Genomic DNA, 23,049 nt, shown 5'->3' with positions numbered 1-23,049 from the left:
AGGGGCTAATCCATGTATGCACATTGCTCTGTAGCCTGGAACACATACTTGATAGGCAGTGGTCCTTCTTGCACAGTGCAGAAGTGGCCACACACCCTTTCTTGCATGATGCACATAATGTAGTATGTAAGATCACATGGAGGCATGATTTTATCCCCCACCCCTCAGAAAAGGTTGGCAGAGGAAAGTTTTGAATCAATTGATTCTCAACTCAACTATGATTCATTTACTTGCTTAAAGCAGCAGTGGAGGAATCTTTGTCCCAGAGGCTGAATTAGGCCCTCCTGGCTTTCCCATTTGGCGCATGGGGCCATTTCAACTGAGCCACACCCACTTGCCTCACATGGCAGCTGTGGCATAGGCAAAGACATGGTTGGGCCAAAAAGGGATTTGCAGGCACCACTGTTCAGCTGAACAGTGGAGCCAGCAAAGCCCTGTGCATGATATTTTCGAGACCTGACAGCTGATTCTCATAGTATAGTAGAGCTGGAAGGGACACTGCTCAATGCAGGAATCCAAGTTAAAACATGCCCAACAGATGACTGCCCAGCTGCGTCTTGAATGCCTCCAGTATTTGAGAGCCCACCACCTCCCTAGATAATTGGTTCCATTGCCACACTGCTCAAACAGCTAGGAGGTTTTTCTTGATGTTCAGCCAAAATCTGGCTTCCTGTAACCTGAGGTCATTATTCCATGTCCTGCATTCTGGGATGATCAAGAAATGTGTGGCATTCTGAAGCCCCAACAATCAGCTGAGTTTCGGAGGGCTTCAAAGCACTATATGCGTGTACTGAAGAGTATGTCCCAAGAGCAACATGTCCCAATGAGACAGTTCAAATGTTAATTGGACACTGCTACCTCAGCATCCACTAGGGGATGGGAAAGAATTTAAATTCAGTTTGCATTTCGAGCTGAATTTATCAAGTTTGCACTTTCCAAAACAGTATGAGAACCAACACATAGCTATCCTTCAAAATTTGCACATATCCAAATTTTGCGATGTAATTCTCTAATAAAACAGTGTTTTCAAAAATGCACATATTAGGGGGAAGTGTGCATAAAATGAATACGTTAGTGAAAATAACATACAACAATGCATTATATTAGGAGAAATTGCTTGCAGAAACGAACGTGTACATCAGTTAAAACTGCATACAAAAATGTGTTGCTTAGGAGAACTTTGCACTAAAATGCTGAAATTTTTTCATGAGGATTTTTTTTAAAAAAAAAAGAAATACAGAGAACTGAATGTAAGATTGGAAAAATGAGAGACTGAGAGGATTGAAACTGAGAGATCCTTCCATTCCTGGCATGCACATAGGGGATCCCTGGTTTGAAAGTACTGTTACATTAATCTGGCACTTCCACATATAGGGAGGTTTTGAAGCAGGCACATTAGATGAAGTGCCCTTCCCCTCCCCATATACTAAGGCGGTATATATGAAGGATTGCATCACAAAGGATACATACAGAGCTGCCTTATGCTGAGCCAGAAAAATGGTCCAGGTAGCCCAGTATTCTCCTACGTATGGCTGCCCTCTAAGGTCTTCAGAGCTTGGAAGATTACTTTTAAAAAGTGATAAATTTCAGTTACAGCTACATGGCCCCCCAAAAGTAGTAATTACCGTTACAATTACAATTGCTCTGAAAGTAACTGATTACTTTCAGTCAAAAGTAATTGCTACAATTATATTTTAGTTACTTTTTAAAAAAAAATTCCTACAAGGTGCTGGCCTTGGCTGCTACACATCTAAGTAGCCTATAACAACATTAAAAATAAGCATGCATACACAGAGGGTAGCAGAATAATTTTTTTTATCCATAAGATTAACAGAATGGCATAACAGAATCTCACATCCCCTCACCCCACCCCCAGCAATGATGATACCCCAACACAAATATTTTCTGTATATATATATATATATATTGCCTCCAGCTCTTTTCTCCTTCCACTCCTGTCAATTTTTAAACAATTGTTTCCTCCGCACCGTCTCGCTCTCCACCTCCTCCCTCATTGCCTCCTAAGCACCCACAGAGCACAAGGGAAGAGCAACGCTGCACAGAAGCCCAGTTTGAAGCACATGATTTTTATTCACAAATCTGAGGAGCAGAAGACTTCCCCTGCTCCCCCCCCAAGTAATGCGCAAAAGTAATGCTGGAAACATTACAATTACTCCTCAAAAGTAATGAAGTTACTACTCATTCTATTACCATCAAAATGTAATGAAGTTACCCACTAGTTACTCAAAAAAGTAATAAATTACAAGTAATTCGTTACTTGTAACTAGTTACTTCCAAGCTCTGAAGGTCTAAGCCCAGTCTTATTAAGATCATTTAACTTTTGGTATTGGAGATTGCAACTGGGCCTTTCTGCATGCAAAACATGAGCTTTACTATTAAGCAACTCACTCTTCTCACATGTTAACCTAAACGTTTGGCTCTGCTCTTATTTATTTTATTTTATTTTATTTATAAGCCACCCTTCCTCCCAGAAGGAGCCTAGGGTGGCAAACAAGCAATAAAACACTAAAAATATCTATGAAACATCTTAAAAACAAAGCATCTTAAAAAACATCTTAACAAAAATCTTTTTTAAAAAATATTTAAAAACATCTTAAAAACAATTCCGACAACACACAGACTAGGATGAGGTCTCTACTTAAAAGGCTTGTTGGAAGAGCAAGGTCTTCAGCAGGTGCCAAAAAGACAACAGAGACAGCACTTGTCTCAATATTTAAGGGAAGGGAATTCCTTAGTGTCAGTGCCACAACACTAAAGGTCCACTTCCTATGTTATGTGGAAAGGACGTCCTGATAAGATGGTATCTGCAGGAGGCCCTCAACTGCAGAAGCACAGTGATCGACTGAGTACATAAGGGGTAAGACGATCTTTCAGGTAACCTGGTCACAAGTTGTATAGGCCTTTATGCACCAAAACAAGCACCTTGAACTTAGCCCAGTAACTAATGGTCAACCAGTGCAATTCTTTCAGCAGCAAGATAACATATTGGTGAGGTTATTCCTCAGTGAGCAGTCATGCCACCACATTTTGCAGCAGCTGCAGCTTCCAGACCAACCTCTTGTAGACTTGCTTTCATGAATCCCTGGAGCTAGAAAGTATGCTAATCATCCTCATCATTTTTCCAAAAATGCCTGTCGAAGGGAAATAAGGGGATGAGTAGCATTATACTGTTGTTTAAATATGAACAGTGCATGAAGTTAAGTTTGAAACCACTTACTCTGAAACATCCTTATGATAATCAATAGGCATACTCCACATGATGTTTCTGGAGAGTCATAGCCATCCTCACTGCATGGAGGGTTTCCATTTTCACTGCAAACATTGACTGTGAAAGCCAGAAGATAATCTATGCTGAACTGAGGTATCCAAACAAGACGCATCCCTGGTTTTCCTTTGTTGTAATTTGTAGCAATATTTGTAAATGTGTTGGACTATGACCTGGGAGACCAGGGTTCGAATCCCCACATAGCCATGAACCTCACTGGGTGAGCTTAGGCCAGCCATTGCCTGTCAGCCTCAGAGGAAGGCAATGGTAAAAACCCCTCTGAATACTGCTTACCATGAAAACCCTATTCATAGGGTCGCCATAAGTCGGGCTCAACTTGAAGGCAGTCCATTTCCATTTTCCATGTGTTCTGTCTGGACAGCTATCAGTCTGATTGTTTCCTTGTCCTGTCAGATTCTTGCTTCTCTCATTATCTGTCTCACCAAAAAATGCTAAATGAGCATCACACATACAATCAATCATAAAATCTAAAGAGCATAATCTGGAGCCAATTAAAATGATGTGAATTTAAAATAAAGTAGAGGTGCAGTATTGCTGACAGCAACAGCGTAGATAGAAATACCACTGGGGAAAAGTCACTGTGTGAATTTAGCCTTGCTGCAAAATGAAGAATATCATTCTCATTCATTACTTATTTAAAACATTTGTACTCTACACCTCCATTTTAAACAAGCCACTCAAGGTGGCAAATAAACTATGACATCTTTTTAAAAAATTGGTTGTTTCCAGACTAAGTTAGTTACAGTTCATTGCAATTGAAATCAATGGGATGCATTAGTCAAGACTTAACAGAAGTGCCATTGATTTCAATGGAAACCAGGTACAAATATCTTAGTCTGGGTCCAATACAATAGAAACTTAACTACATTCAGACCAATGTAAAAGCAACAAATCCTAACACAGCAGCCGCAAGACGAAAATCGCAGCAGTATAAAATACTCAACCCCCATCTGTCTCAAAGGGTCCATGGATCGGGAACTTTAAAACCCATTTTCTAAAGAATTGATGTTGCCAGACAAATGATCCTGGGGAACATTATGTCCCCATAATCAAGGGGCTTGTACTGAATGTGGTCTTTCTTTAGTGAATAATATCAATTTATCATCAGAGGAAGTCAGGAGGCATGCAGCAAGGCCTCCAATGATGACCTAAAGAACAGGATTGGTTCGTATGGCTGCCTTTAAGCATCCTGGGTCTCAGATCATTCAAGGCATTAAAATAAAATGAAAAAGAACCTCAAATTATGCCCAGGAACCAATAGGTTTGCAACCCTATGCACACTAATCTGAGAGTAAATCCTACTCCAGAGTGGACAGTTATAGGACTGAGATTTGCCTAAAGACAGGTGTTCCATGTTCCATGCGGTAGTAAAAATTTGATAATCATGCCACCACATTCTGGATGAACGGTCGTTTCCAGCTGATTCTCAAGGTCAGTCTATTATACAGTGCATTACAGCAATCTAATCTGAACATTACCAAGGCATTATCCACTGGACATTCTGAGGAAAACCGAAATACTCCTAGGAGAATGTAGTGACATTCTAGTTCATAAATGAGAGAGAGTAAACAGAAAGAAAGGATGCAGTTTGGCTCAGATAAATGCATTAACAACTACAAAAGCACCACAGAATTCTAAGAAGCATGTAAGAATGATGACTGGCTTTTATGGAGCAGTTGATCCCACAGAACTGACAAATGCAATACCTTTCATACTGGAACTCTCTTTTAACCCCAAGGTGATGGTGCTAGATTATTTGCATGGTCAAGTAGCTATCCAATATTAAAATGTGTAAAATATATTAATCACATCATGTTTAGAAATTATTACTAGACCGTTGCAGAGGAGGGGAACCAAAATAGCATTCAAAATGAAATTATTTGAAAAATCTTGGTGGAAAGCAGAACTGACTAAATTGCATTACATGATAAGAGCTCAGGAAGGAAGAATGCTTGAAGAAATAAAATGTCTCAGATGAATTAACATATTCATTTATGGAACCAATATATCAAGAGAGGACAAAAGACATAGTCTGAAGTACCCTTCCCCAACCTTGTGCCCTCCAGAAGTTTGGACTTCTGCTCCCATCAGCCCCAGACAACAGAGCCAATGGTCAGGGATGATGGGAGTTGTAGTCCAAAACATCCAGAGGGCACCAGGTTAGAGAGCAATGGTGAAGGCACCCAATAAAACAACCTTGCTGAAGCTTGGTCTGTGTCTGGTCAGTACCTGAATCACTTGGGAACTGTATGTATATCATTTTGAGTTCTATGATGGAAGAAAGGTGTGATAGAATTGTCATAAATAAATGTGATAGCTCAAGATTTTGCAACCCCACCCAGGCTCCTTCTAGGAGGAAGGATGGGATATACATTTAATTAATTTTTTTTTACTGCTTTATGATCTTACATCATCCTTAATTGTTGTCACAACTCCTACATTTTTAAAATGAATATAAAAATAATTGCTGGAAGGGAACTTCTGCATTACATGTTCATCAGACTGTGGCTTGATGAGAAAGGGTATGGCTAGGGAATGATGTAATCCATAATCCGCAGAGGACAAATGATACCAGAGAAACAAAGAGAGCAACAAAAAGGATGAACAATGTGTACACCTGCCAAGTGTGTACACTGGAGCCCATCTGTATTTGTTGCTGAATGATGTGTGAAATGGTCCTTAAGGCAGTTCAAGACAAGCTGATTATGTGAAGTTGCTCAGAGTACTCAACTGTTTTGCATTTCTTCACTATCTTTAGGAGGGTTTGCAAGGATGGGCAAACAGTCCTAAACAGGCTAACTCAGAAATAAGTCAACTGAGTTTTTTGGATTTTACCCCCTTGTAAATGTGCCCACAGTTCCAGCCTTAAAATGGGACAATTACTTCCGAAAGTGCAACAGCCCCTCCCATTCTTTTATGTATCAGAGTCAAACAGTATCAAGTTTCCTAATGAATCCCAACTCAGCAGCTTCATGCTGAAGCCTCCCTTTGGGAAAAGCAATGTTGTTGAAACATGGTGATTTTAAGGGCACTGGAGAATATCCTGTGGATAATAATGTGGGGATAATGTTCCACCACTGATTTCTAAATGTTACCCTTTACAGCTTTTTTTAAAAAAAGTTAGAGGTGTCCATTCTCTTGCATGAAAACTGATCCATTTGTCCTATGTCAGTAGTTCTAATCATGCATTTCTGACTTGTAGAGCTATCATGTGGGAAAGAGGATTTGGACCCTGCAGCTAGCCCTTATTTATTTTGGTACTTTATAAACCACTTCATATTTCAAAGAAAATCTCTAAGTGCTGTACAACATCCAAAAAACATCGCAAATTAAAGTCAAATACAAAAAAAATAAAAAATCCACATTTTAGAGCAGCACATTAGATAACATTTTCTTTTAAACATCAACTGCCATATGCATATTATACTAACTTCCAGCAGATCCAAAGTGCAACAGAAAGAGCCAGCTCCACCCACCAAACATACAAGCCTGTATCTATAGGTAGCAGCTCACGTCTCCTGCTATCTCCCCAACTTAAACTTACACTAAAAGGTGGGGGAAATTACAGACTCCCCACCCTGGAGCTCCCGGCTCTCACCAAGGAGTGCCCCCAATCATTCCTCTCCACAACATGACACATAAAGACAAAACCAACAACAAAAGAAAATGATGCCCTTACCCCCAGTATAACCCAAAAAGTGATCTGTGGTGGCACCGTATTCTGCCCAGGTTCATTGCTGCCAACTGGTAGGACTGTGAACCACTGCCTGAGAGCCACAGGTCAAGAGCCCTTGTGCTGGATCCTTTGACTAGTGCCAAAGGCTCATGCCTCAAGCAAGCTGTGAGTTAGACCCCATCTGCACAATATATTTAAAACACTATTATTCCACTTTAAACAGTCATGGCTTCTCCCAAAGAATCCGGAGAACTGTAGTTAGTCAAGGGTGGTGGGAGTTGTTAAGAGACACCTATTGCCCCTCACAGAGATACAGTTCCCAGAGTTCCCAGGAAGGCAAGCCCAGACAGGCACTCATGCAGAGCTGCAGAAAAAGCCAAGGCCACAGCAGTGAATCATCCAAAGATACAGCCTTCTCAGTGGGTAGGTACTTTGGGCTCGCATGTCAACTGGCAGCACATATTTTTGCAAATTACTGAGCTATGTCAGTGGCAGAAAGGCATTGGGAGAAGATGGCGTATCGCCAACGTCAGATGGAATGACAATGCTTAAAAGATGGTGTAAACAAGATAAGAATCAGGTGCATTTTTTTGAAAGAAAGTGCCTCCACTCCAATAGTTCTGCTTTGCTAATCAAGTCATAAGGGCCTTTAAGGCACTGCCTTCCTAGGGTATTATAATAGCAGATAATGAATATTTAGCTAGATTTTTACAGTTTAATTTCCAAGATGGCTGGCAGGCAATAACCCTAAACAGGCACTGTTTCATTTTGCAGAGTTATTTTTTCTTAATTATTTTCCCCACAGGCACCGGTGTTGTTAGAGAATCCGTTTTAAGGGAATACAATAAAATCTTAGAATATCCTAATGATGCAATTAAAAAATTTAGCACTCAAATTTCCATGAATGCACTGTATAATTTGAATATCTGTCAACTGGGGGCTGGGTAAATAACTCAGTGACTTCTCAGTCTACCACTTTGCAGCTTTTTGGATAAAATGCTGAAGAACATTTGAACTTATTTGATTCAGACACGAATGTTGTTCACCTGGTGATGGTAGCTTCAAGTAGTTGCTTTGCCTGTGGGAAAAACTAGCAAAGGTAAAACACCAGAGATCAACCTTTCAGATCCCCTCAAACACAATCCTCTTCAGTGGAGTCAGTTCACTTGACACACTCAGGCCTGGTTTACACCTGCAGCAGAGTGAGGTGGCAGAATCCTAAAAGCGTAGAATATATTGTATTGCTTCAGACAACAGATAGTAGATGCTGTTTTAAAAATATTCATGTATGTAAAAAAAAAAAACCACCCAAAATCCTGCAAAAAGAGATCTAACGTATCAGGAGAAACAGTTTTGCTCTTCTATTTTTTCCTTTGAGGTTTTTTTTAACATGTGGGTTATTAAAAAATGGAATACAAACTCATGCCAGAGGCTCATGCTTCAAGCAAGCTGTGAGTTAAGCCCCAGCTGCGCTATACATTTAAGGCACTATTAAGCCACTTTAAATAGTCATGACTACCCCCAAAGAATCCTGGGATTCTTTGAATTCTAGCTCTGTTTGAAGTGGCATAGTCCATTCAACCAAATAAAAATTCTGCTACTTCATGTGGCTGCATGTGCAGATCTCAACTGTGATGCATCGCATGATTCACATACATCTGAAAAGTGGCCCTAAAGGCATGAGCTTTGTAGACTGGCCACTGGCGATGTGCACAGAAAGAATGTCCACATCCCCCTCCTAGATGTGAAGTTGCTCCTGGCAAAGTGCCATCACTGGGTCATCTCCAACATCAGCACTTCCCTCTCCCCTCCCATGAGCTTTCCAGAAGTGGCAGGTGGCAACAGCTTTCAATGTGCAGTGAGTAGCTACAACCCTCCTGCAATTGTAATTTCCCACAGTGCCCTGGTGTAGTGTCAGTTTGGGATATTGTGAGCAATTTTAAATGGTGGCTTCCCAGCCACCCATCTGCTGCTCAGTAGGTCCAGGGCCCAGAGAGAGGGTGGGCAGGAGGGCCCAGCATATACATCTACACTGTTCCCAGCTGCCTAAGGATATTGACTACCGATGCCCTGCCCTCCCTCCTCTCCCCAAGTCCTTAGGGAAACTGGCATGCTTCCTCTTTCCTTCTCTCTTTTCTTTATCTGCCACCATTGTTTAGATAACAAAAATGTTCAGAACTCTTTAGGGAGCTTAAGATGCAACTTGCACACCATCATCCAGCATTATTGACTCAGGGAGAGACTTTCAGTGGGATCAGCTGCAGGCCAGAACAGAACAGGGACCAACCTCTGTAAAACTGCTATTACTTGCCATTTGGTTCATGGTTGCAATTTGTTCATGTGAGCAAATATATATGTTCTTCTTCCTAGGTTGCAAATTTGCTGAGGCTCTTCCAGATTCCTCAGATAAGCTACGCATCCACCAGTGCCAAGCTGAGTGACAAATCTCGGTATGACTATTTTGCACGGACAGTACCCCCTGACTTCTATCAAGCAAAAGCAATGGCAGAGATCCTACGGTTCTTTAACTGGACCTATGTGTCAACAGTTGCTTCTGAAGGAGACTATGGCGAAACAGGGATTGAAGCATTCGAACAAGAGGCCCGCCTCCGAAATATATGCATTGCCACCTCTGAGAAGGTTGGTCGCTCAAATATTCGAAAATCCTATGACAGTGTCATCAGAGAGCTACTCCAGAAATCCAATGCAAAAGTTATCGTTCTCTTCATGCGCAGTGACGACTCTCGAGAGCTCATTGCTGCAGCCAATCGACTCAACGTTTCCTTTACGTGGGTTGCCAGTGATGGGTGGGGGGCACAGGAGAGTGTTGTGAAGGGCAATGAGCATGTTGCATATGGTGCAATAACTCTCGAGCTTGCTTCCCATCCAGTTAAAGAATTTGACCAATATTTCCAAAGCCTCACTCCTTACACCAATCATCGCAATCCCTGGTACAAAGATTTTTGGGAGCAAAAATTTCAGTGCACCCTTCAGAACAGAAAACCCCACAGAAAAGTTTGTGACAAGCATTTATCTATCAATAGTTCCAACTATGAACAAGAGTCCAAGATCATGTTTGTTGTGAATGCGGTATATGCAATGGCCCATGCCTTGCATAAAATGCAACGGACATTGTGCCCAAACACTACCAAGCTCTGCGATGCCATGAAGCATTTGGATGGCAAGAAACTCTACAAAGACTACCTACTGAAAGTCAACTTTACAGGTAAAGCCATTAACAACTGCCCTTGATGGCGGCACTATAAAAATGTTACTGTAATGGGAAGGCATTAAACACTGGCTTTGTTGTTGCTTGTAGCAGGTAGGCAGCGGACGCAGTTGAAAGGCAAGCTGGGAATTCATCTTCTGCTCAGATTTTGATCAGAGTGGGAGAAAAAGATCAGGACTGGTAAATACTCTCCTCTTCTTTTTTGGCAGGGATTTTATTTTATTCCAGAGTTCATTTCTCAGCCTGAATCGGGCAAACTTTGTTGCCATTTCTATGACAGAGTGAGTTATGGTTCAGCAGAAAGAGGTTATTTAGCAATAAATGGAACTACGCCCCCATATGCCGTTATCTTCTCGTGATCATGGTCAGTTGCCTAACCCAGAGACTGGTTCATGTTCACATAAAGCAGGTATGGGGATAGTGTGGTCCTCCATCTAACTCCCATCATCCCCAGTCAGCATGGCCAACAGGAGTTACAGTCCAGCAAGATCTGGAGAGCTACAGGTTCCCCATCACTAACATAAAGTTCTTGCAGCAAGTGCTCCTCCATATTCAAAAGTGCCTGTTTTGAAGGGAATAGGGACCTCCTCAGAAACCAGTGGAAACTTGGAGAACAGGCCAATGTGCATGTCATGTATTAGTGGGAACTGGTACTTCCTTGAAAGTGCAAGCCAATGGGTGGGTAAATTCATAATCTAGTGAAAAGGAACAGAAACACTGCTCAAATTACACGGGAGGCAGAGAGCCCTTGTTCCTTTGCTTTTTGTGATGGTCTCCTCAGGTTCTGTTTTTAAGAAGGCTACAGTGGGAAATGAGTTGGCAAATGTTGGAGGGATGGAGTCAGGAACTTAGGCTAGTGGTTTTCATTGTTTTAAAACCATGAAAACTACAAGCACACACCCTTACCTGAGCAGCGAGCAAGGGCAGGAAGCAGAGCATAAAACAGTCAAGATAGGTTTAGCCATAGAGCATATCAGATACTCTGTGGTACACAGAACAAGACTGCATATGCTAAGAGGGTGCCAAGAGTGATCCCCCATTTTGCTTGCAACCAGCAGATTTACTGTGAGGATCACCCCCATCATGGTAAACATGGTATGTTCCACATTTTTGTTGGCCTCGTGGTAAATAATGCTATATGAGGCATGGATGGTAGAATGGGGACCACTCACTAGCAGAATGTAAAATTTCTGCCAAAAAACTATCTGTTGACTAGCCATGGGGGAGAAATTCGATTCAGTTCACATTTAAAGCTAAAATTTGCACTTTCTGAAACAATACAAAAACTGAAACACAGCCATCCTTCAAAATTCGCACTTCTCTGAATTTTGCAATGATGTTCTCCAGCCAAGCTATATATACAAAAATGCATACATCAGGGGAAAGTGTGCATACAAATGCATATATTGGTGAAAATAACATGAAAAGGCATTATATTAGGATAAATGTCTTGCAAAAATGTGTACAGTACAATAGTCAAAACTGCATACAAAAACAGTTTTTATTCGGAGAAATTCACACTAACATGCTGAAGAATTTTCATGAGGGTTTAAAAAAACCCAAAAAACCCACAAATTGCTGCAGAAATATGGAGAACTGAATTTAAGATTAGAAAAAACAGAACTTGAGACAATCGAAATTCGCAGATCCTTCCATCCTTACTCTTGAGTGAATGTAATGTTCTCCTATCCAAAGGCTTCAGACAGGAAAAGGAAGTTATTGAGGGGGAAATGGAGAGGCAGTTGCATACTGACAGGGAAGGGGCATGGTGCAGAGCTGTTGAGGATTCCTGGGCTTAGCTAACACATCATTCTGCAAGGGAAATCATACCAAAGGGAAAAAGAAATCTTAAATCCAGCTCTTACAAGAACTGAAATAGTTTAGGTCTCCCAGAAGTCAATGGCCCTGCTGATATTGAGGAATAGCCATAGCTCGAGCTTTTAGCTTGCATGCAGAAGTCCCTGGTTCAATCCTCAGCATCTCCAGGTAGGACTAGGAAAGACTCCTGCCTGAAATCCTGGAGAGCCACTGCCAGTCCATACAGACCAGGCAGGGGATCCTTTGGCCCTCCAGATGTTGCTGAATTACAACTCCCATCAGCCCCACCAAGCATGGCCAGGGATGATGAGAGTTGTGGTTCAGAAACATCTGAAGGGTCAAGGTTACCTCATATAGACCATACTAGGCTAGATGGACCGGTGGGTCTGACTGAGTATAAGGCAGCTTCCTATGTTCCTGTGTACTGAATTTAACCTCTTTGTTTCAAAGGTAAATGAGAAGTAAAAAGTTCATGAACGTTGCTATAGAAATGGTCAGCGCTTTTTTTGTGATGGTTCTCACTAGTACGGAATACCAGCGCCTCTTCTTTGGCTGCCCATGACAACCATTTTGTGCTTGCACCCACAGCGCTTGAATCAAGATATGAGAACCAGCACCTCATGTTTTACCAAAAAAACCCCACTAAAAATGCTAAATATGAATAACAAATAGATACCTGCAAAAAGTCTCTGAAAGGATTTTTTTTTAAAAAAATCTCCACACAAACGACATCTTTCACTGAGGGGAAATACTTCACCCAGGTAGAGATTTCCTAATGCACTTACCAGCTAACCGCTGGCAAGTGCATTTTTTAACCTAGTGAGAGCCTCTGCCCCTCTCCGGAGCCTGGAGAAACGTTTGGGCTCTCCCTGTAACAGGACATCCCCCTTTTTGCTTAGCTTCTTTGACGTCTACTACAACAGGGACAAAGCTACTGCCACCGCCTACCCAGCACAGGCCTCAGACGTGTTTGGAGCATCTCCAAAGCTCAGTGGGATGTCAAGTGGGGGAGAGGGCTGGGGGGGATGGCTGTGGCAGGTGGGAAATTTATTTATTATTACTTATGTCCCACCCTTCCTTGTGCAACTCCAGGTGGTTGACAACAGAAATAATAAAATCCAATCAAAACCCAAGAAAATTTATTTATTTATTATTAAATTTATATCCCGCCCTTCCTCCCAGTAGGAGCCCACAAATAGAAGCAAAAAGCCAACAAAAATAGCAAGCCAAGAACTAAAAACCATTAAAACCATTTAAAAGTAGCAACTGTAAATGTAAAATATGTAAAGGAGAAGAAAAGATTACATGCCAATTAGGGCAAGGGTAGCCAACGTGGTATTCTCCAGATGTTATTGGAGAACAGCTCCTCTATGCCTCACTCAGCAAGGCCAATGGTCAAGAATGATGGGAGTTGCAGTCTAAACATCTGGAGGGCACAGTGTTGGCTAGCCCCCTGACTTAGGGCAAGTCCAAGCAGTCCAATCCACCTTCTAAAAGTCAAAATCATTCCTAAATTTGAAGTTCTTAATGCTGTGGCAAAAAACCAACAAGGAGGGAGGTATGTCATTATAGCTAAGAACATAAGAACAGCCTGCTGGATCAGGCCAGTGGCCCATCTAGTCCAGCATCCTGTTCTCACAGTGGCCAACCAGGTGCCTGGGGGAAGCCCGCAAGCAGGACCCGAGTGCAAGGACACTCTCCCCTCCTGAGGCTTCTGGCAACTGGTTTTCAGAAGCATGCTGCCTCTGACTAGGGTGGCAGAGAACAGCCATCACGGCTAGTAGCCATTGATAGCCCTGTCCTCCATGAATTTGTCTAATCTTCTTTTAAAGCCATCCAAGCTGGTGGCCATTACTGCATCTTGTGGGAGCAAATTCCATAGTTTAACTATGCGCTGAGTAAAGAAGTACTTCCTTTTGTCTGTCCTGAATCTTCCAACATTCAGCTTCTTTGAATGTCCACGAGTTCTAGTATGAGAGAGGGAGAAGAACTTTTCTCTATCCACTTTCTCAATGCCATGCATAATTTTATACACTTCTATCATGTCTCCTCTGACCCGCCTTTTCTCTAAACTAAAAAGCCCCAAATGCTGCAACCTTTCCTCATAAGGGAGTCGCTCCATCCCCTTGATCATTCTGGTTGCCCTCTTCTGAACCTTTTCCAACTCTACAATATCCTTTTTGAGATGAGGCGACCAGAACTGTACACAGTATTCCAAATGCGGCCGCACCATAGATTTATTCAACAGCCTTATGATATCGGCTGTTTTATTTTCAATACCTTTCCTAATTATCCCTACCATAGCTCTCCTGAACATTCTCTATTTGGGTTCTCTATTCATTGCAGTGCAGATTTCTATTCATTGCAGCTTGTTTCCACTATTCTGTCCACAAATACTATATCTAAGGTATTGCTGTCTAGTGTCTCACTAGGGAGCAATTTTTTTGTCCTGGCAAATGTGAGTATGAATTATTTAACAAAACAGGCCCTCAATCAGTCTGCATAATTGAGAGAATCAGCTTTTGGATTAACTAGCTTTGATAATTTATTATGGATCATTTTTGCCATTTGATTCAAACTTGTTAGGTAATCAATATTTCACAGTACAGGGCGAACCTGCGGAGCAGCCTGCAATTATGAGATCTATTGATCTGGCGGGCTGACAATATTCGTCATTTGGTGATGCATGCGTTGTAGTTGTGACAGTGATCTAACTCTTCACACAAGTTCCACTGATTTGGAAGACACATATGCATGAGTAACTGTGCACAGGAATGCAATTGTGTATGGCATCTTTACATCTCTGTGTTATAACAAAAATAAAATGAGATTCACTGGATTTTTCCTTAGCAATATAATCATAATCCAGTCTTGTAAAATGGTTGAGCATTGGTTATAAGATGCTGTCTTCACTGTTGAGAGAAAAAGCTGCATGCTGTAGATTTGTTCAGCCTTTTAGGATTAGACTATGACAAGTGGGGACCTGCACCAGAATGTTGCAGTGCACCCCCAGCCCCTAACAAGAGTGTGTCAGGTTAGGTCTCCAGCCAGACGAGAATGAGTGTTGTTAGGCTCAGTGCCAGTGGGCGGCCACATCAAGCATTGGCTGAGGGCACTGCTGCTGGCCGAGGGCCCCTGTGGCTGAGACTGGGAGGTTGGAGGTCCTGCTCTGTGGTTCCTGCCAGCATCAGGTCACAGTCCGGATGCTGGCGCAGATTGCAGAGTGGGAGCTCCACTCTCCCACCCAACATCAGCCTTGCATGCATGTGCAGCCAGCATGTGCTTAAATACACCCAGTTGCACCACCTCACATGTCAGCACACTGTGTGCACATGCCTGCCATCATCTAAGATGGTGGCCAAGGCATCAAAGCACATCCACGCTGCCATCTTGGGTGATGGCAGGCATGAACGCTGGCATGCAAGGTGGCACAACTGGGCGCATTTAAGTGTGTGTGCTCACACACAGGGGAGATGTGGGGGCCCACAGCAAACTGGTGCCTGAGGGCCCTTGGCAGGCTGGTGCTAGCCCTAAGCATTGTAGCAACATTTGGTACCTACATGGATGGAGAAAGTTTTAAAGGTGGAATGGGGGGGGGGAATCACACTTTTTTCTTTGCTCGCTTCTGAAATCTCCTCACATAGTGCAGGAGGGGAGCTTTTTAAACCTCACATCACACATCCTCTTGATCCTAATCCTTACCTCCAGGGGTACTTACTTCAAGCAGGCCAAGCCCTCACATTCCATGGCTCCCAGAGGCCTTGTTGGACTGTTTTGGAAGTGTCCTTACCTTAATGAATATCAAATCCAGTATTACTAGAAGGAATTGTGTGCCCCTTGTCTATCTATAACGCCTTGTCTTTAACCTGGCATATCCTGACATCACATTACAAACAAACATGACTAAAAAGTAGAACCCAGGGTGGATAGGCATGCAGTTAAGAGCAATGGCCATGGTCATCACAAGCAATGTTGCCCTCTATACCAATGATGTGATAGAATTCACCACTTAATTTTCTTCTTTATTTCATTTTTAAATCTTATTTATTTATGACATTTATATCCCATCTTCCCTCCAAAGGGCTCCAGGTGGCATACATGGTTCTCCCCCCCCTCCACATTTTATGCTCACAACAACCCTGAGGGTAGGTTAGGCTGAGAGACTGCAACTGGCCCATGGTCACCCGCAGGCTTCATGGCTGAGCAGAGTTTTAAACCCTGGTCTCCTAGTCCAACATTCTAACTACTACGCCACATTGCCTCTGATGTAAAATATTGCCTCATGTAAAATCATTTCTAAACCCCTTGCTATTTAAAAATCTCTAAGCAGTTTGCAAAAAATACAACATAAAAACAGAGGTACAGATGTGAAAACCAGTAAAACAGTATCATGAAAACCAATAAAGCTGTATTATAAAAATGTGGGGGGGGGGCTCTTGGGATTTTCCTACAGGCTTTGAAAGTGATTCTGTTGTGGCCCTAGTCTCTGCTTGGAATGAGGAGATTACCAGGGCCATCAACATGATCACTATCAAACATCCTTGATCCACTCATCGAGTTGTGTCAGCTCCTTGGTATTCTGAGGAGCTGGGGCGATGGAATGTCAAGGCCAATGATTAGAACTCAAATGCTGGAAGACACTTCATGAATATGACTGAAGACAGGCAAGAATCCAACTTTCATCTTACTCTGCGGTGGTCACAGGGATGAAGAAATCTTACTTCTCTGCCACCACTGTTTCAGTAATAACAGTGTCCTATCTTTTGGTCAGGGGAAAATATATAAGCTTACAAGATGTCTGGAGCAATGGATCAATAATGTTTCATGTACAGAGTAAGTGAATGGCTATCATTCACTTGTATCGAGAACAAGTAAAGTACTGCATGTGGGGACGCTGTTGCAGAGCAGGTAAAACCTGCCCTGGCACAAGGTGGCTTGGCCCACACTGACAGAGCACTGACATGTGTAAGCACAGCACATTGACCCACCCATCCAATTTCATTCCCAGTGTTTCAAGTAGACTAGGAATATGTAGTCCAAAATTTAAAAGCCCACTCAGCCATGGACTTCATTGGATGACTTTGAACCAGTCACTTTCTCTTTGCCTAGCCTACTTCACAGAGATGTTGTGGGGAGAGAATAGAGGTAGAATCATGTACGCCACCCTGTGCTCTTTGGAGGAAAGGCAGGATATTATTGAAATAAATATATATGGTTGTATTCAGTTCCACTTGTGCAATCAAACTTCCCCCTCCTCTCCTCTGCAGCCCCCTGCAGCACACCCTCCAAATCTTCCCCAGAGGGTTGGGGGACCCTTTGGAGCAGATGTGGGGGGCACAGGGAGAGGAGAAGAAGGAGAAGACCCATTGCATGTGCAGAATGCCAGTCATGCAGCACTGCAGACAACCCCTGTGTTTTAAAAGACTACAGACTAAAATACATATGATTGACTACATTTACTTTTACTGGGTGACAGCACTACTTGAAACATCTCAATGCCAAAGCATTCCATTGTGCTCAGTAAGGGTTCCAAGCACCATGCAAATAGCAGAGAGTGTTTGGAATTTTGTATTGTTTTGTTACAGCACACAAGTTCCACAAAATGCATCCCGGCAGGATGAACAGTGGTGTGGCACAACTGTACCCACATTGCATCATTTCCCTGACGACCGAGCGTTATTTCCAGAGACTGAGTCACTTTCGCATTTTTCGCATTTCCCCATTCTGTAGAAGAGTCAGGTGTGAAAGGAAACAAAGCTGACACACAAACCTCACGGGGACAGAGAGCATTACTGAATATTTTTGAGCTGCGAGGGAGAACGCCACCTTGCCATCTGTGTAGGATGAGTGGCGTTCAGATGGAGAAGACCAGCAAGCGAAGGATTGTATGGCAATTATTCTTCCTTTGCTGTCTTACCTGTCAGCACTCAACAGCTGATTCTTCTGTTTCTAAAGCTTCTGAGTGAATCTTGATCTTGGGTTGTGAAGAAACCTTGCAGAGTTCCCTGGCTAGTGCCATGCCTCATTTTTAAATTTTTTTTTAACTCCCCTTCCCCCACAGACAAAAAACCCCTCATTCATGTCATCTCTTTGGCAGCTCACAGATCTACCTGTCCTCTCTCATCCTGACTGCTTCATTGTAAACTGACATCTGTGTTTGTTTTCCTGACATTTCCTTGGATTTCAGTAGAACTGCTGGTTGTCTCTTGATTTATATAGCTAGACATAAAAATAGCACCAAAGGCATTTGCAGTTATTTATCTTTGTAATTCAGTCAACAGAGACTCTTAGTTTCATCCAGGATGCTCAAGTACTCACCTGCCCTGAGATACTTTTTCATTTAAACAGGTCACTGATCAATTAACAGGTTAAGGCAAGATGCAGTAGAAATATCTCTGATTAGGTGGCTGACTTAGAAACAGATACAAAAAAACGGCATGTAGTTTACAGCACCAGGGTAACAATTTTCAGAGGGGCAGCTGTTTCCAGAGGGGTTTTTGCTATTGCAGCAAAAACAACAAAGAGTCTTGTGGCACCTTAAAGACTATCAAATGTAAGGTTCCACAAGCTTTCATGGAGTACAGTCTTCTTTGTCAGATGTATGCAGTATTATCCTAAGTTAGCAGGTATTATCCTAAGTTAGCAGTATTATCCTAAGTTAGCAGTATTATCCTAAGTTAGCGGGGGGGGGGAGTAAGCAGAGAAATCAGAGGGAAAATAAATGCAAAAAAATACAGACTGTGAGAATTATGTAATGTTTAAAATGTAAAGCTTAAATATGTTGTGCATCATTGCAGTGACCATTCACAAAGCAGTTTTGACATTAAAGTAAGCACTGGTAAGCTAACTAATACATGTGATATAATAACAACCCATTATCTTAGCTTAGGCCACCTGTGAAAGAACTGAATTTCTTGATAAGTTTTAATGCAACAGTTTTACGTTGGAGTCAAGAGTGTAATCGTCTGGGGTCTCGGGGGTGTGTGTCTTAGACCCCTTACTTTTTTGGGAGCAGGGTCCCAGCAGGGTCACTATGTCTCTAGCATCCTATAAGCCAATCAGTATGAAAGGGGAGTGTGTTAACAACTGAGAAGAGTCTTTGAATGTGCTTCGTCCTTTCCTGCTGATTGGGGCCAATTTTCCTTACCTGCTGATTGAAGCCAAGACTTTTCTCAGTAACTAACACTCTCTCCTTTCATGCTGATTGGCTCCTAGGAATTTCTGCTGTTGTGGGAGAAGGTTTTAACAAGGTTCTTATTCTCAACCCAACGGCAAAACAAGAGGGCATGGCTGTGACTATCATGAAGGGAACCTGCACGTCTGAATTTGCCACTACAGTACTGGTTGGAGTCTGTCATGAGCCCCATGGAGAACTCGTGGCAGGACTGGTCTGAGGAGGAGGCGGCCTGGGATCCAGGGGAGGGGCCCAGTGAACTGAGACTTGTGGTTGAGGGTTCTTCGGAGGTATCGGCCAAGGGGGATGAAGGGGTTGAACTCTCAGTCCCTCCCAAAAGAGTAGTTCCCTGAACCAGGCTCAGAGATGTGGTCCAGCCTAGTTTAAATCAGTGGTCTGCCATTGGCTTCAGTGGGAGGCAGACTGTACTCAGATGTTTTTCTTGCAATAGTTCTACCAATACTTCTGTGCTGTGGTGGTACATTTTTTCTTTCCTTAAAAGCAGTCATTGCAAGAAGCAAATTGGATCAGGGTCATGATGCTAGATTAGGATTAAAGGGTACCCAAGCATTACCCCCTTTAGCATGCTTCTGGAGCAGAGATTCTAGAAACCTGTATTCTTCTCAAATAGAGATTCTAGAAAGTTCTATTATTTAATCTATCAGTTATCTTCTGTGCCCTCAGTTATTTAAACTGATCTACAAGAATTCAAAAGAGATAACTGCACAAACAAACCATCATTTCAGTGCCACATAAAAATTTAAAATATAGGAAAAAACTAAACGAACAAATTCCAGTGGAAACAGGCCCCACTCATGAACAATGCCCTGCTCTAGTAAAGGGGATATGAAATCAGAAGCAGCTTTCTTCAGAATGGTATGCACATCTGTAAGTAGGGGTGCTTGAGGAATTCTTTCTTGGTTAATTCTGATATGTACTGTCCTGATCATCACCTGCTAGACCAGAAGTGGAGACCCTCCAGCCCACAGACCTAATTAGGTCCACCAGGCCTTACCATTTGGCCTGCGGGCCATTTTAGTCAAGTCATGAAGACATGGTTGAGCTAATGACATCATTGTGATGTCAGGTGATTGCGAGGTGGGCAGCCCCACCCACATATCAAACTTGGCCCATGGTGGTGTGGTGGAGGGAAGACAGTTTCCCACCCCTGTCCTAGACTAATGTGTGGATCAGTACACAGTTATCCTTCGGATTTCACACATCTCCAAATGTTGCAATACAGCTCTTTGCTCACAAAATGTACCAGAATGCATACAAAATCCATTATTTAAGACAGAATATATTTAGAAATACATATTTTGAGAGAAAATACATTTAGAAATGCACCTTTTGTGAGAAAGCAGGTTCAAAAATAAGTATTTAAATGTGTATTTCGATATGAATGTCTATGCTTTAAAAACAATATGACCAATTGATGCAATAATGGGATGGAACAGATTTATGAGGGAATACACGCAGAACTGACATAGACTAATCCATCCATCCATCCCTATCTGAAAGTGCAACTGAACTCCTTGGACGTGTCTTTTTTTTCATTTGCAAACAGATGTGCATCTCCATCCCAAGACAATATTAATACAGCGCTCCAGTTTCCCACATCTAGAGCTGTATTGGGCAAAGCTTTTAGCTATGTATTCCTCTGGCTAGAGAAGGCTTCGTTTACTTTAGCAGGTGCTTCACCTCTTTTCTATGCAGTCCCCTTTTCTATGAGTCACCTTGTTGTGGAAATAAAATATCCCCACCATCCAAACAGCACAGTTGGTGGCTTTATTTTACATTTGCACCACATTTTCATGGGGTGTTTTGTTGTTGGCAGCTAAAAGTGCCACTTCAGGGGATGTGTTCTCAAAAAAAGCAGCATTTCCCTGGAGGCGTGGGATGAATCACATTTCATTCTGAAAACATGAACCATCTCTTCTCTTTGCAAAGTGCTTGTCTCTTTTAAAAGAGTTGATGCAGCATGATCATAGGAAACTATCTTATACCAAGCCAGTCCCATTGGCCCATCTAGCTCTCTATTGACTACACTGACCAGCAGCAACTCTCCATGGTTTCAGATAGGGGTCTCTACCAGCTTTACCTGGAGACACCAAGGATTGAAACTGGGACCTTCTGCATGTAAAGCAGATACTCTACTACTGAGCTATGGCCTTTCCCCAAAGAGCAGCAGCACATCTATTTTATTATTTATTAGAACTTTGTCCCATCCTCCAATGAACTCAAGGCTGCATACCTAGCTCTTCCTCCAAATTTTATTCTCACAACATCCTCATAAAGTAGATTAGGCTGAGAAATAGTGACTGGCCCATGGTCATCCAGTGAGTTTCATGGCGGAGTGGGGATTTGAACCTGGATCTCCACAATCCTAGTGTGACGCTCTAACCACTACACTGCACTAACTCTCTCAAGTGCTCTTTCCAAGTGGGAGGCACCATCCTGAGGGTTGTGTTGCAGATGTCCTTTAAAGCAGAAGCTGATTGCTGCAATGAGGGACCAGTTTCTGTATAGGGCAGAATGCTTCTTGAACAGGAAGGCCCCCATTTTCATTTCATTCTGCTTTATTTTGCATAGGAGCAAACAGTCCAGATTTGAACAGCATGCTAGCAGACATCAGTCGCATCTCCCTTTTTCATGTGTTCACTCTGAATACAAAGTCATAGCTAAGAAATGGGGGGAAGAGAGTAGAGAAATCTTTTTCATGACCATGGTGGCACTTGATATATCATTGTAAACAAAAGGTTTGCCACATCGCAAAAACTGCCATATGGAGTGATTTAATTGGCCAAGACAGAGAATATGGGGAATGGACAGACCTCAGTAGGAGAGCATGTGCTTTGCATGCAAAAGGTCCTAGGCTGAGATGGAATTTTCTGAAAAACAGGAGTGTATCCACACCGATTTCTTCTCATTCCCATCTCATTCCTTAATCTCTACGAGGTCAGAGTTTTTCTCCCTGGTTCTGCTAAAACTATGAATAATTCTCACATATTATACGTATTGTTATGCTTATAATACTATATGCATATTATATGCATATACCCTCAAGGTTTCCAGAGGTAACCACCACAGAAATACAACAATGCATATTAGTGTATAAAATAGGTATCTATTTGTATCCTTATAAAGTGATGTTGCAGAACTATAGTACAGCGTGGGTCTTGACTCTTTTATGTAGTGTTTACTATACTTTTGTGCATAATTGTGCAAATAAATAGTCAGGCTTTTTGAGTGGCTTGACCATAAGTAGACACTCAATGCAATAGGCGATCAGATATAAGCAAAGCTTGCTCAGAGCAGAACCACCAAAATCCATGAATAAATCTGTTTAAAACAGATTCTTCTGACATTCCTAGTTCCAGGTTCAATCAATGAAATTTCTAGGTAGGGCCAGGAAAAGATTCTTTGCTTGAAATCCTGGAGAGCCGCTGTCAGTCAGGGCAAATAATGCACTGAGTGAGATGGACCAGTGATTTCACTCAGTATAAGGCAGTGTCCTGTGGATCATCATCATCATTTTTATTTCTAAACCATTCTTCATCTGACAATTATGGGGCAGTATAAAGCAATACATAAAACACCACACGAATAAATAAATACTAGGCAATCTTAAATCATAAAACACATGCAGTAGACTCGATCATCTCAGTGACTTCTGGGTATCATGTATGGCCTTACAGTCTCAGTTTCTCAGATTCTCCTCAAAACCTGAATTAATAAATGTAGCTTCAGATGGCAACAAAAAAGCAATACTCAGGGGGTTAATCATATCTCCAAGGAGAGGGAGGCCCTCAATTGGTGTACAATTATGGAAAAGGCATCACATT

General features: G+C 42.2%; 1 protein-coding gene across 1 annotated transcript in view; it reads left to right on the top strand.

Moving 5' to 3' along the window:
* GRM3 (glutamate metabotropic receptor 3) overlaps positions 1–23,049 on the top strand; it is a 61,409-nt gene that overhangs the window by 5,701 nt on the left and 32,659 nt on the right. The window contains exon 2 of the mRNA XM_061637874.1: positions 9,354–10,209. Within this exon, the coding sequence (XP_061493858.1) occupies positions 9,354–10,209 (856 nt within the window). The remainder of the gene's footprint in view (positions 1–9,353; positions 10,210–23,049) is intronic.

This window comes from Rhineura floridana, chromosome 8, assembly GCF_030035675.1.
Source record: "Rhineura floridana isolate rRhiFlo1 chromosome 8, rRhiFlo1.hap2, whole genome shotgun sequence".
NCBI lineage: Eukaryota > Metazoa > Chordata > Lepidosauria > Squamata > Rhineuridae > Rhineura > Rhineura floridana.
Note: the sequence above shows the minus strand (reverse complement) of the source record. Positions and strands in the feature narration are given on the sequence as shown.